General features: G+C 36.5%; 1 protein-coding gene across 2 annotated transcripts in view; it reads right to left on the bottom strand.

The window, feature by feature from the left end:
* Positions 1-12270, bottom strand: part of ADAMTS20 (ADAM metallopeptidase with thrombospondin type 1 motif 20) — a 201558-nt gene that overhangs the window by 37887 nt on the left and 151401 nt on the right. For both annotated transcript variants that reach the window (XM_004006435.6, XM_060414097.1), the window contains 3 exons: positions 8521-8694; positions 8275-8445; positions 665-865 (listed from right to left, as the gene is read on the bottom strand). In XM_004006435.6, coding sequence (XP_004006484.2) covers positions 665-865; positions 8275-8445; positions 8521-8694 — 546 coding nt within the window. The remainder of the gene's footprint in view (positions 1-664; positions 866-8274; positions 8446-8520; positions 8695-12270) is intronic.

Here is a 12270-nt window from a genome sequence, read left to right as displayed (position 1 = left end):
ATCAGTCCTGGGTGTTCATTGGAAGGATTGATGCTGAAGCTGAAACTCCAATACTTTGGCTACCTCAGGTGAAGGACTGACTTGTTGGAAAAGACCCTGATGCTGGGAGGGATTGGGGGCAAGAGGAGAAGGGGATAACAGAGGATGAGATGGCTGGATGGCATCACTGACTCAATGGACATGATTTTGAATAAACTCTCAGAGTTGGTGATAGACAGGGAGGCCTGGCGTGCTGCGATTCATGAGGTCGCAAAGAGTTAGACACAACTGAGCGACTGAACTGAACTGAACATGTTAAGTTTGCATAGCAATATTTACCTGCTTTCTGTCAATTAAACTGAAAATGGAACAGGGTGTAAATAACCTGTATTACTCATATCTTAAATTTATTTACTTTTTCACTGAACTAAAAAATACTGCTTAAGTATCTGCTCAAAATGCAAGCCACTGTGCCAGGCTCTCTGAGGAAGACACAAGGATTAGTTATAAAGCAAGTTATAGGAAACACAGAGACTAGATATTTGTGCAAATAACTGACATAGTGATTGTTAGAAAATTGGGGTATGATACAACTCTGATATCTAGATAGATGTGCAGATACCCATGCACCCCACAACTAGAAAATCTCATTCATAAGATTTTAAATTCATAATTACATACTGACCTTGCTCCATTTTCCAACTTTCCAAGTGGCCATATGCAAACAGGTCCTAAAATTGCATTTGTAAACCTGAGGGGAAGGCAGCACAGGGCATACTCGATAGTCTATAGGCCACAGCTCATGAAGTTTATGTTTCTCCATAGATTGGACCCCAACGCAATATGTAATCCTTTGTCGATAACTAAATCCACAGTTACCTGCACACTGAAAAATACAGTGTTACAAGGGGTGAAGAAGATGCCCTTAAACTTAAGAGTTCACAGCTTAGGGTTCCCCCACACAATCCTATTTATTAGCTTCATTTACAGATGGGTAAACAAAGGTTCAGAGACATTAGGCAACTTTCCCAGTAAATGGAAAGGATCCAGATTCAAGACTGACTGTCTATTTGTAGTGCCTATGTTTTTTGCTCGTTTGGGTTCTTTTTTGTTGTTGTTTATTTTTCTTGTTGATATTTAAGAATAGCTTAACTGAATGAAAAGTTATCTCCTGATAAGCACAGATTTGGAAAAATGAAACATCAATCGTTATTAACTGAAATAAAGGACATTTTATTAGTCTTAACATACTTGTAACTCTATATAAATTTAGCATACATCTATCTTCATACACACAATGTGATGTATATTAGCATTGACTAGAATAGGTAAGTGATTTAGATATAAATGAAAGATCCAGAGCAAAAATGGGCAAATAGATTTCTGACTCCTGAAGAAAGGAATAACAAGGAATAGAGTTACCTTCTAACCTAAAACAACAGAAACCCGTGGATAAAATATATAAAACAATAGCTCTTAAGACACTGGATATTAGGCAATAAAGGATAGTGATCCCTGGGAGATGGAAACAAAGTGACCCTGTAATTCCTCCAGCTTACTGCACTGAGAGAGTGCCCAGGTTTTGAAAAAAGAAAAGGGACCCCAATGGGACAGCAGAGTTCAGACTAGTGTAAACATGTGAGGCCAACTGAGGCCAAGGTTGGACTGATCAAAAACTCATGAATCACTGTATCTGGCACTCACACAGGACCAGATACAGTGTCAGTTCCCTTCATTCAGACTGTAAAACCTTATATACATGCAGCAATAGGTACCGTATTCAAAAGGGTCTTGTGGCAGAGTAGAGGGGAATAGCTAAGCCTAGACTAAACAGAGGCCTAAACAATGCTTTGGGATTTTTTTTTTTATGTAAGACCAGAGTCACAACACACCTGTCTCACATAAAAAAAAAACTGTAAGAGCTAGATAAGAAAAGTGCAAACTGCTTACAAAGAAAATAACTACATTCTGGAACAAAGTTCAAAATATACATACAGATACAGGAATAAAAACTATCCAGTAGCCAACAATAAAAATCAAAATTCACAATAAAAAATAACTAGCATGCAAAGTGAAGTCACTCAGTCGTGTCTGACTCTTTGCGACCCCATAGACTGTAGTTTACCAGGCTCCTCTGTCCATGGGATCTTCCAGGCAATAGTCCTGGAGTGGATTGCCATTTCCTTCTCCAGAGAAAGAGACAGAAAAATATAAACTATGATGAGAAAACTCCATCTATCAAAGAAGACCCTGAGGGGTGAGTGACATCAGTGAAAATAGCAGAGCAACGATGTCTGAAAATGTTCTCGTCTATAAACGCAGTGAGAAAACTGGCAACACTTGTGAAAATCAACTTTTTCCGAGCTCTGTAAACTAACCAAAGGCTTGCAGCAATCCTGGAAGCATTTATTAAAGAAATAAAGCTAAATCTTGGAAGAAGAGTTTTGTATGTTTTAGGTGCCCTATTTCCATTCGCCCTCTTCAGCCCTATCGTGGCCTTGAAAATCAATACCTATGCAAACATAGTGAGGAGCAAAAGCCTGGAAGCCACCAGAGGAACTGAACTATCTAAGCCTCATTTCCAGAAAACTATCATTATTTGAACTCTTTGCTTTTCTGAAAGACCTCCCTTGCAAGTCTCTCTTTATTTGACTTTACTCGGCACTTGCCCAGTGCTAAAAGCCTTCTCCTTGGGGGCATTTTTGGACACAATTAAAGGCTATGTTTAACTTTGCAACTTCCACAGAAGGTGGGTAAGCAGGAAATCAATGGGCAACCCAAAAAAGCTTAAAAGGAAAAGTTTGGAAATGTCCACAGAGCTTTAAAGGCTCCAACGAGTCATAAACAAGTAGGAGGCCATGGACATCCACAAGTTTATCCAGGGCTGTTGCAAACTTAGGAAATAACTGAGAAGTGCCTACACTCTCACTCCTGACTGATGTCAAGGTTCTGCATAAGCAGGAAGTAAAGTCAAGGAACAGTTGTCTGTTGAAAGTGCTCACACATTACACAGAGCCCCTTGGCAAAGACTGGAGATTATTGGTTCCAAATAACTCAGAAAATAATTATCCAGTCATAAGTTTAAAACTAAACTAATCACATAGAGACTTTAATGACCTCATGTGACAAAGAAAACTGACTTTACAGCTAGTTCAGAAAAGTCACAAACAACAACAGTAGCAGTAAACAAACTATGGGGAGATGGGAGAACATGTACAGAAATCCATGTAGACCCATAAACAAGTAAATAGGTTGAATTAATAATCAAAAAATTTCACATGATCAAAAATCCAGGACTAGAGGCTTCATTGGTGAATTGCCCCAAATGTTTAGAGAAGAATTAGCACCAGCCCTTCCAAAACACTTCCAAAACACAGAACAGAAAAGAACACTTCTTAATGAGACCAGTATTTCCCTCATGCCAAAACTAGATGAAAATATATCAAGGAAAAAATACTACAGACCAATATCTCTTATGAATATAGATGCAAAACGCTCAACAAAACACTAACAAAACAATCCTAGAAGCAAATAAAAAGGATTGTACATCAAGAAAAAGTGAGACTTATCCCAGGAATGTAAGATTGTTTCAATATATGAAAATCAATCAGTAGACTGCATCATAGGAAGAGACTCATATACAAAGACCATGTAAATATCTCAGTAGATGCAGACAAAGCATTTAACAAAATCTAACACATTTTTATGATATAAACACTAAGCAACCTAGGTATATAAGGACATGATAACAGAATCTACAAAAAAATTCATAGCTAACATATTTAATTATGAAAATTGAAAGAAAATTTTCCGAGGAAGGTGTCTATTTTTACCACTTCTACTCAACAGATTTGGAGTTTCTAGTCAGGGAAACTAGGCAAGAAAAAGAAGTAAAAAGCATCCATATTTAAAGGAAGAAGTAAAACTACCTGAATTTGCAAATGATATACTTCTGCATATAGAAAAGTAATCTGTACCAAAAAAAAAAAAAAAGAACTGGCCTCCATAAATGTGTTTTAACATACAAAAACTAATTATATTTCTGCACATTATAAATAGATAAGCAGAAAATGAAAAGAGTACACTTCCATTTTCAGAAGCATAAAAAATTAATAAAATTCTTAGGAACAAAATTAACCACAGAGGTGTAAGGTCTGCACAATGAAAATTATAAAACTTAAAACATTTTTGAAAAAAATTAATAAGTCCTAAATAAATGGAAAGGTCATATTCATGGATTAGAAGACACAATTAAGATGGCAATATTCCTAACTTGATCATGACTCAATGATGCTGAAGTGTACATACAATGTGACAAGCTGATCCTGAAATTTACATAGGAATGTAAGGGACACAGCATAAGCAAATAATCTTGAAAAAGAAAAGCAAAATTTGTTCCCTCCAGTTCCTGATTTCAAAACTTACTATAAAACTACCTTACTATAAAATTATGATTATGTGGAACCAATATAAGGACAGACACATAAGTCAGGTAACTGAATTGAGAGTTCAGAAATAACTCTTCAATAACAGATAATTCAATGCAGAAAGAATAATTTTTCCAAAAACTGTGTTGAAATATCTGGATAGCCACATGCAAAAGGATAAAGTTGGATTCCACTTTACATCATATACAAAAATATAATACAAAGTGGATCACAGACCTAAATGTAACAGCTAAAGTTATAAAATTCTTAGAAGAAAATATAAGCTTTGTAACCTTATTTTCTTAGATAAGATACCTAAAGTATAAGTAAACAAAAATAAATATGACTTCATCAAATTAAATACATTTGTATGTAAAAAGATACTAAGAAAATGAAAACACAGGATGAAAATTCACAACTGACATCACAGAAATACAAGTATCATAAAAGATTACTGCAAACAATTATATACCAACTAATTAGACAACCTAGAAGACATGGATGGATAAATGGATAAATTTCTAGAAATGTACAGTCTCCCAAAACTGAACCAGGAAAAAACAAAATATACGAACAGACTGATTACCAGTAATGCTATTATATCAGTAGTAAAGCAACTCTTAATAAACAACAATCCAGGACCAGACTGCTTCACAGGTAAATCTTACCAAACATTTAGAGAAAAGTTAACATCTATCTATTCAAAATATCCCCCCAAATTGATGAAGGAACACTTTCCAATTCATTCTACAAGGCCAGCATTACCTTGATACCAAAACTTACAAAAACTAGACAAATAATCACACACACACACACACATACACATACATACACACAAATACAGATCAATATCACTGATGAACACAGATGTAAAAATCCTCAACAAAATATTAGCAAACCAAATTCAAGTGGAGTTTAGTCCAGGGATACAAAGCTGTTTCAATATCCACTAGTCAACATTCATGATACACCACATTAAGAAAATGAAAGATAAAAATCATATTATCTTAATAGTACAGGCAACATACCTAAATATATTAATAATAAAAATTATATATGATAAACCCATAACTAACATCACACTTAATGATGAAAAGTTGAAAACTTTTCCTCTAAGAACAGGAACAAGTCAAGAATCCCCACTCATCACTTTTATTCAACATAGTTTTAGAAGTTATAACCATAGTGGTCAGATGAAAAAAAAGACAAAAGGCATTCAAATTGGAAAGGAAGAAGCAAAATTTTCACCATTTGCAGAGGACAAGATATTATATATAGAAAACTCTGAAGACGCCACAAAAAAGCTATTAGAACTAATAAATAAATTCAGTAAAGTTGTGGAATACAAAATAAATGTACAGAAATCTATTGCATCTCTATACATTAATAATGGACTGTCATAAAGAGAAAAACAATTTTAGTTCCATTTATGCTGCTAAGTAGCTTCAGTCGTGTCCAACTCTGTGCGACTCCATAGATGGCAGCCCACCAGGCTCCCCCATCCCTGGGATTCTTGCCATTTCCTTCTCCAATGCTTGAAAGTGAAAAGTGAAAGTGAAGTCGCTCAGTTGTGTATGACTCTCCGCGACCCCATGGACTGCAGCTTACCAGGCTCCTCCGCCGGGTGATTTTCCAGGCAAGAGTACTGGAGTGGGGTGTCATTGCCTTTTTTGACACATATGCTACTTCTGCCCATTTCCCTTGTTTTCTACAGAACCGGTCTAGTTGTAAAACAGTATTATACTTAGATCCTCCAATCGGCTACCAACACCATCCTCCAATGGATACCGTGGCCATGCAGTATCACATAGGAAGACCAGGTGTGTCTTCTTGAAGCCCTGGGGATCAAATCTATCCCAGTTTTTCAGGATACAGTTCAAAGGAGTGAGGCTGGAATTGTTAGCTCCCATCTTGTCCTTAAGAATCCCGGACAAGCCCCCCGGATGAAGGTTGTTGCTGAACCACACAAAGATGCCGGGATTCTTGGCCTCCAGAGGAGAAGAATTTAATCTGGGGCCAGATACGAGGCTTGATCACTCAGAGTTTTTGTGTAATAAAGTTATATTAAAGTATAAAGGAAATAGAGAAAACTTCTGACATAGGCATCAGAAGGGGGCAGAAAGAGTACCCATTTCACTTATAGCCTCCTTTAAAAGAATAAAATATCTAGGACTACATTTAACCAGTAAAGTGAAAGACCTATACTTTGCAAATTATAAAACATTGGTGAAGTAAGCAGAATAAGACACATATAAACAGAAAGATATAACATGTGCATTTGGACTGGAAGAACTAATATGTTAAAGTGTCCATACTACACAAAGCCATCTACAGATGTAATGCAATCCCTATCAAAATACCAGTGGAATTTTTCACAGAAGTAGAACAAAGAACCTTAAAATTTGAATTGAATCATTAAATGCCTGGAATAGCTATAGCAATCGAGGAAAAAAAAAAAAAAGTTGGAGGTACCAAACTCTGCTTTCAAACTATATTATAAAGCTATAGTAATCAAAACTCTATGATACTGACATAAAAAAACAGACAGAACAGTACAGAACAGAAAGCCCCCAGATAAATTTATGCTTATGTGATCAATCAAACAACAAAAAAGCTAAGAATATACAATGGAGAATAGACAGTCTTATCAAAAAATGGCATTGGGGAAACTGGACAGCTACATGCAAAAGAATGAAACTGGACAACTTTCTTACAACTTATACAGAAATAAACTTAAAATGACTAGAGATTTAAATATAGTACCTGAAACCATAAAACTACCAGAAGAAAACATAAGTAATATATTCTTTCACACCAGGCTTAGCAGTGTTTTTTCTTTTTTTTTGGTATCCATCTCCTTAAGCAAGGGCAACAAAAGCAAAAGTAAACAAATGGGTCCTCAGCACATTAAAAATCTTTTACATAGCTAAGGAAACTATCAACAACATGAAAAGGCACCCTACTGAATGGGACAATATATTTGTAAAAGTGTACCTGATAAGAAAATAAATAAGCTTACATAACTCAGTATCATAAAAATAAATAAATAAAAGCAAACAGTCCAGCTAAAAAATGGGCAGAGACTCTGAATAGACACTTTTCCAAGGAAGACATACAGATGGCCAACAGACACATGAAAAAATGTTCAGCATTTTTAATCATCAAGGAAATTCAAATCAAAACCATGATATCACCTCATACTTGTCAGAATGGCTATAATCAAAAAGATTTTAAAAAAACAAGTGTTGGCAAGGATGTGGAAAAAAGGTAACCCCCATGCACTTCTGGTGGAGATATAAATTGGTACATTCACTGTGGAAAATATTATAGAGTTTCCTCAAAAAATTGTAAGTAGAATTACCATATGATTCAGCAATTCCAATTCTGGATATTTTTCTGAAGAAAATGAAAACACTAACTCAAAAATATATATGCACCCCAATATTCATAGCACCATTAATTACAACATCCAAGATATGATAGCAATCTAAGTTTCCATAAATAAATAAATAAAGTATATACTTCATATATACACCTTAAACTTGTACAGTGCTGTGGGTCAATTATACCTAAATAAAAAATTTTTTAAGCAGCCAACTATGCAGGTCCAGATGCCAAACTGTTCCTGGTAGTTGGTTTCACAGTTATCACCGCTTGACACTTCAGAAATGCACCAGAATTTAACATGCATGTCACTATTCCTGTATTTGCACCATCTAATCTCCCAGTGCTTTTATTCCTTAGGTTAATATACACACTATTACCTGCTCCCATGTTCAAATTCAGACCCAGTTTCAACTGTATCAGATTTGAGACTCAATTTTACTTTCTAAGAGTGAAAATCCTCAACTTCCTTTCTTTGCCTTACCTGGGATGAGTCTCCTGTTACCACGATATACTTGCAGGGAGAGTTTCTGCACTTTTTCACCGCGAGAGGTCTGGTCGCGAGGTCACAGAAACTCTCACTCACTTGAATGTTTTGTGCATCCATGCACTTCACTTGCCGATATGTCTCTCTTTTCTTACACGATACTGAGCACTAGAAACACAATGATGAAATGAAGAACACTCTCTCACTGAACGGCTGTGTGAAAGTTTACTTGACAATACTCACATCCAACCACTCTCCTGCCGCCCAGTGGTACTGTATGCAGTCCCGATGCCAACACTCTCTCTGAAAATAAGGCCGCGTGGATGGATCACACTTTTCTTCCGCCACCGGACCAACTCCTCTGAGTCTGCAGTACACATCCCTCCGCTGAACTCCGGGGCCGCAGGTCACAGAGCACTGTGAAGAAGCCCAAACGACTTGAATAATCAACTGCTGCTACTGCTGCTGCTGCTGCTAAGTCGCTTCAGTCGTGTCCGACTTTGTGCGACCCCATAGACGGCAGCCCACCAGGCTCCCCGTCCCTGGGATTTTCCAGGCAAGAACACTGGAGTGGGTTGCCATTTCCTTCTCCAGTTCATGAAAGTGAAAAGTGAAAGTGCAGTTGCTCAGTCGTGCCTGACTCTTAGCGATCGCATGGACTGCAGCCTACCATGCTCCTCCGTCCATGGGATTTTCCAGGCAAGAGTACTGGAGTGGGTGCCATTGCCTTCTCCATAATCAACTAACAAATATAAAATTATGTAAAAATCACAAAATAGAGTCATGACCTATTTTCTTGTTTCTTTTAACATAGCCTGATATTATATCACGAATAAGAAAATACATGCAGGAAGTATTTTTAACATCGTCTGGTCTGGAGCAGCTATTCAAATACACAAATAGATGTTCTTTATTTTGCAATATTTATTCAAGTCATCTAGAAACTATGACCTGATATTCCATCCGAATTGGTAATTCTCTTCTGACTTAAACATGCTTAATATCTACAAAATTTGCCACAACATTCAATCAAACTATTCTACTATTACATTGCTTTTGAAAATTATTTAAATCCTTACATTGTATGTATAATTTCCTTCAAAGCAACAATAATTTCCAAGTTTGGGTTCTATTCATCTTTATACCTACAGTAGGTACTGTAGCATGGGTGTCCTAATATTTGTTGACTCATGATTATATTTCAATAGAGAGGTGTTTGAGGAAACTGAGTCAACCTACAGTTTACCTAGGCAACCTTGCCTTAACCTCTCCAGGTCTCATTTGCCTTATCTGCAAAAAGATTTTGCGTTGTTTGTAAAATTTCATAGAACTCGTTCCACACATTTATTCCTGACAGTAGATCTTCAAAGGTAGTACCAAGACTGAGGTCCTGAGACTCAAAGATGTTAAGTCTTTTGCCTGAGCTGCTGACTGGAGTCACTGGTGAGGCAGATTTAAGCTCACTCCTTTCCAAACTCTCCTCGTGCTGCCTCCAGGGAACGGAGAAGGACTTGGCAGCCTCTCAGGGCTTTTTCAGCTCCACAAGGCCAAGCCGTAAAACAACAGAGCCTGACCACAACCAAGAGCTGTGATGCCAACAGTAATAAAGTATGGACAATGTCTAAGGGTATTTATTTAATTTGTGAGCTTGGTTTTTATACTCTTTGTTATTCCAGAAGGGATTGGAGGTCATATTGAGTGTTATGTGGGGCCTTATCATTGTTCCCAACTGTGATAGTATAAGGATAAAAATTCAGGTTTTTCATTAAGGTCTTTATTTATACAAGATTCCCAGAGTCACTGATCTCTCTTTCCTAACAGTAAATATTTATCTGCAGAATATAGTTTCATGATGAACTTAAAAAAAACTTTTAAAGCCCCAAATGCTAAAAAACTTAGTTCACTTGATAGATTCAAATTTCTCTAATAGATTCTTATAGCAGTTTTACTCTAGAGGCCCCTTTAAATTCAGTTTTTTGTGTTGTGTCTGTAAATGGCCACCACGGACTCAAAAGAGAATTTTTATATTATTTTTTAACTTACAAAGAATACTCTGCATATCTACGTAGCTTACTTATACATGCATGCTAAGTCACTTTAGTTGTGTCTGAGTCTTCACGATCCCATGGACAATAGCCCACCAGACTCATCTGTCCCTGGGATTCTCCAGGCCCTCCTCCAGGGGAACTTCCCGACCCAGGGATCGAACTCGTGTTTCTTATGTCTCCTGCATTGGCAGGCTGGTTCTTTACCACTGGCACCACCTGGGAAGCCTGTAAGTTATTTATACTAACCCTCAATTAATGCTTTTGCAGTTGAATTTTGCCAACTTGTTGAATGTTTAAAAAAAAAAAAAGACATGGCTCCTTTGTATGCAGATAATAATCACATATTATTTTGTGTATTTTGTCCAGGGTACAATATCAAGCAGGCAAAGATGTTGGGATGTGGTTTTGCTTATTTGAACCTCTGGTGAAAATGTTTAGCCTATAAAATAAGACTCCTGCAAACATTTTCCAGCAATAATTACAGAAATACAAACTATACTTAGAAAACTTTCTACCTCTAAACCTGAAAAAAAAATATTCCTGAAAAAGAAATTCACAAAAGACAGCTTAATAAAAAACTTTTGTCAGACAAATATAATATTCTGTTATTCAGGAATCCAAGTTGCTGATTGATCCTGACTGACCATAGCACAGGTTTAGAAGACTCCACTGAGGCCACGAGTAACTACTATTGTGGAGCTCATCCTCAAAGGAAACAAACCAACAAACAAACAAAAAAATGAAAAAACTGGACTATTGGACTACTGCTTGCTTTTCTTTTCTTTTTTTAAGAGAGAAGAGTATAAAAGAGTAAACTGATATATTTCAGATTTGAACAGAGAAGAGAATCCATTGCTTAAATGAAATATTTCTTAGCTTAGTGTCATCAATAACCCTGACTGCCAAGTCCAACAAAAACTTTTCATGTCTTTTCTTAGTTAACCTCACTGACACGTTAAGCACCACTAACTATGTTCTGTTGAGCCATTCTGGCTTCAATCCTCTCTGGTTCCAGGTACTTTTCTCTTGGAGTCCTTAATTGACTCTATTTTCTTTGTTTAGCCTTTAAATGTTAGTGTTTCCCAGGATTTATAACTTGCTTCTCTTTATACCTTCTGAAGTCTCTCTGAGCAATTTTTTCTATATACCAATAATTTCTAAATCTGTTCCTCCAGTTGGAATAGCAACCCACTCCATAATTCTTGCCTGGAGAATTCAACTGACAGAGGAGCCTGGAGGGCTACAGTCCATGGGAATGCAAAGAGTTGGACACAGCTGAACAACTAACTCTACTTTTTACACTTTTTTATATATTGACAAGATTTTCATATGTTTTCTACGTAGATTAGTCAAAGGCACCTCAAATCCAACATTTCCAAAGGAGAATTTATGGCCTTTTCCCATCAGCTCCTCTTCCAGTTGTAAATGGTGTGAAGATATGATAACTCACTCTTAAGTCCAGCAATGTATTACTATTAGAATGACCTCCCAAGGTATACCCCTAACTCCAAAATAGGCACCCTTATTCAACAGCTTTATAGAGCCACACATTTATAAGCATGTTAAATGTAGTCTTTATTTAAAAATCCAAGTAACTCATATGAAGGCAATTTGAGGCCATTATTACATGTATGGCACAAATAATTGATTTAAGGCACTAACTCACCACCACTGTATAATTTAATTCAGATAGGAAAAGTCTGCCAAATTTCCTACTTCATGCATAAATACACTACAACTGTCCATCCAACACAAGCCTGGACAGTGGAAGTGTAGAAGATAAATTTTAGCCAATCCACAGGTACAATAGCCACGTTAGCTACTACAGAACAGAGATGAAGAAATGTTAAACATGCTTTGCCAAAATGCGTTCATTAATGCTAATTCACTCTGTCATCTAATAAACAATCATTTAAAATGTAATAGTAAGCTCCTTCCCTGATGC

Source organism: Ovis aries, chromosome 3 (assembly GCF_016772045.2).
Source record: "Ovis aries strain OAR_USU_Benz2616 breed Rambouillet chromosome 3, ARS-UI_Ramb_v3.0, whole genome shotgun sequence".
Lineage (NCBI taxonomy): Eukaryota > Metazoa > Chordata > Mammalia > Artiodactyla > Bovidae > Ovis > Ovis aries.
This window is presented reverse-complemented; position numbering and strand designations above follow the sequence as displayed.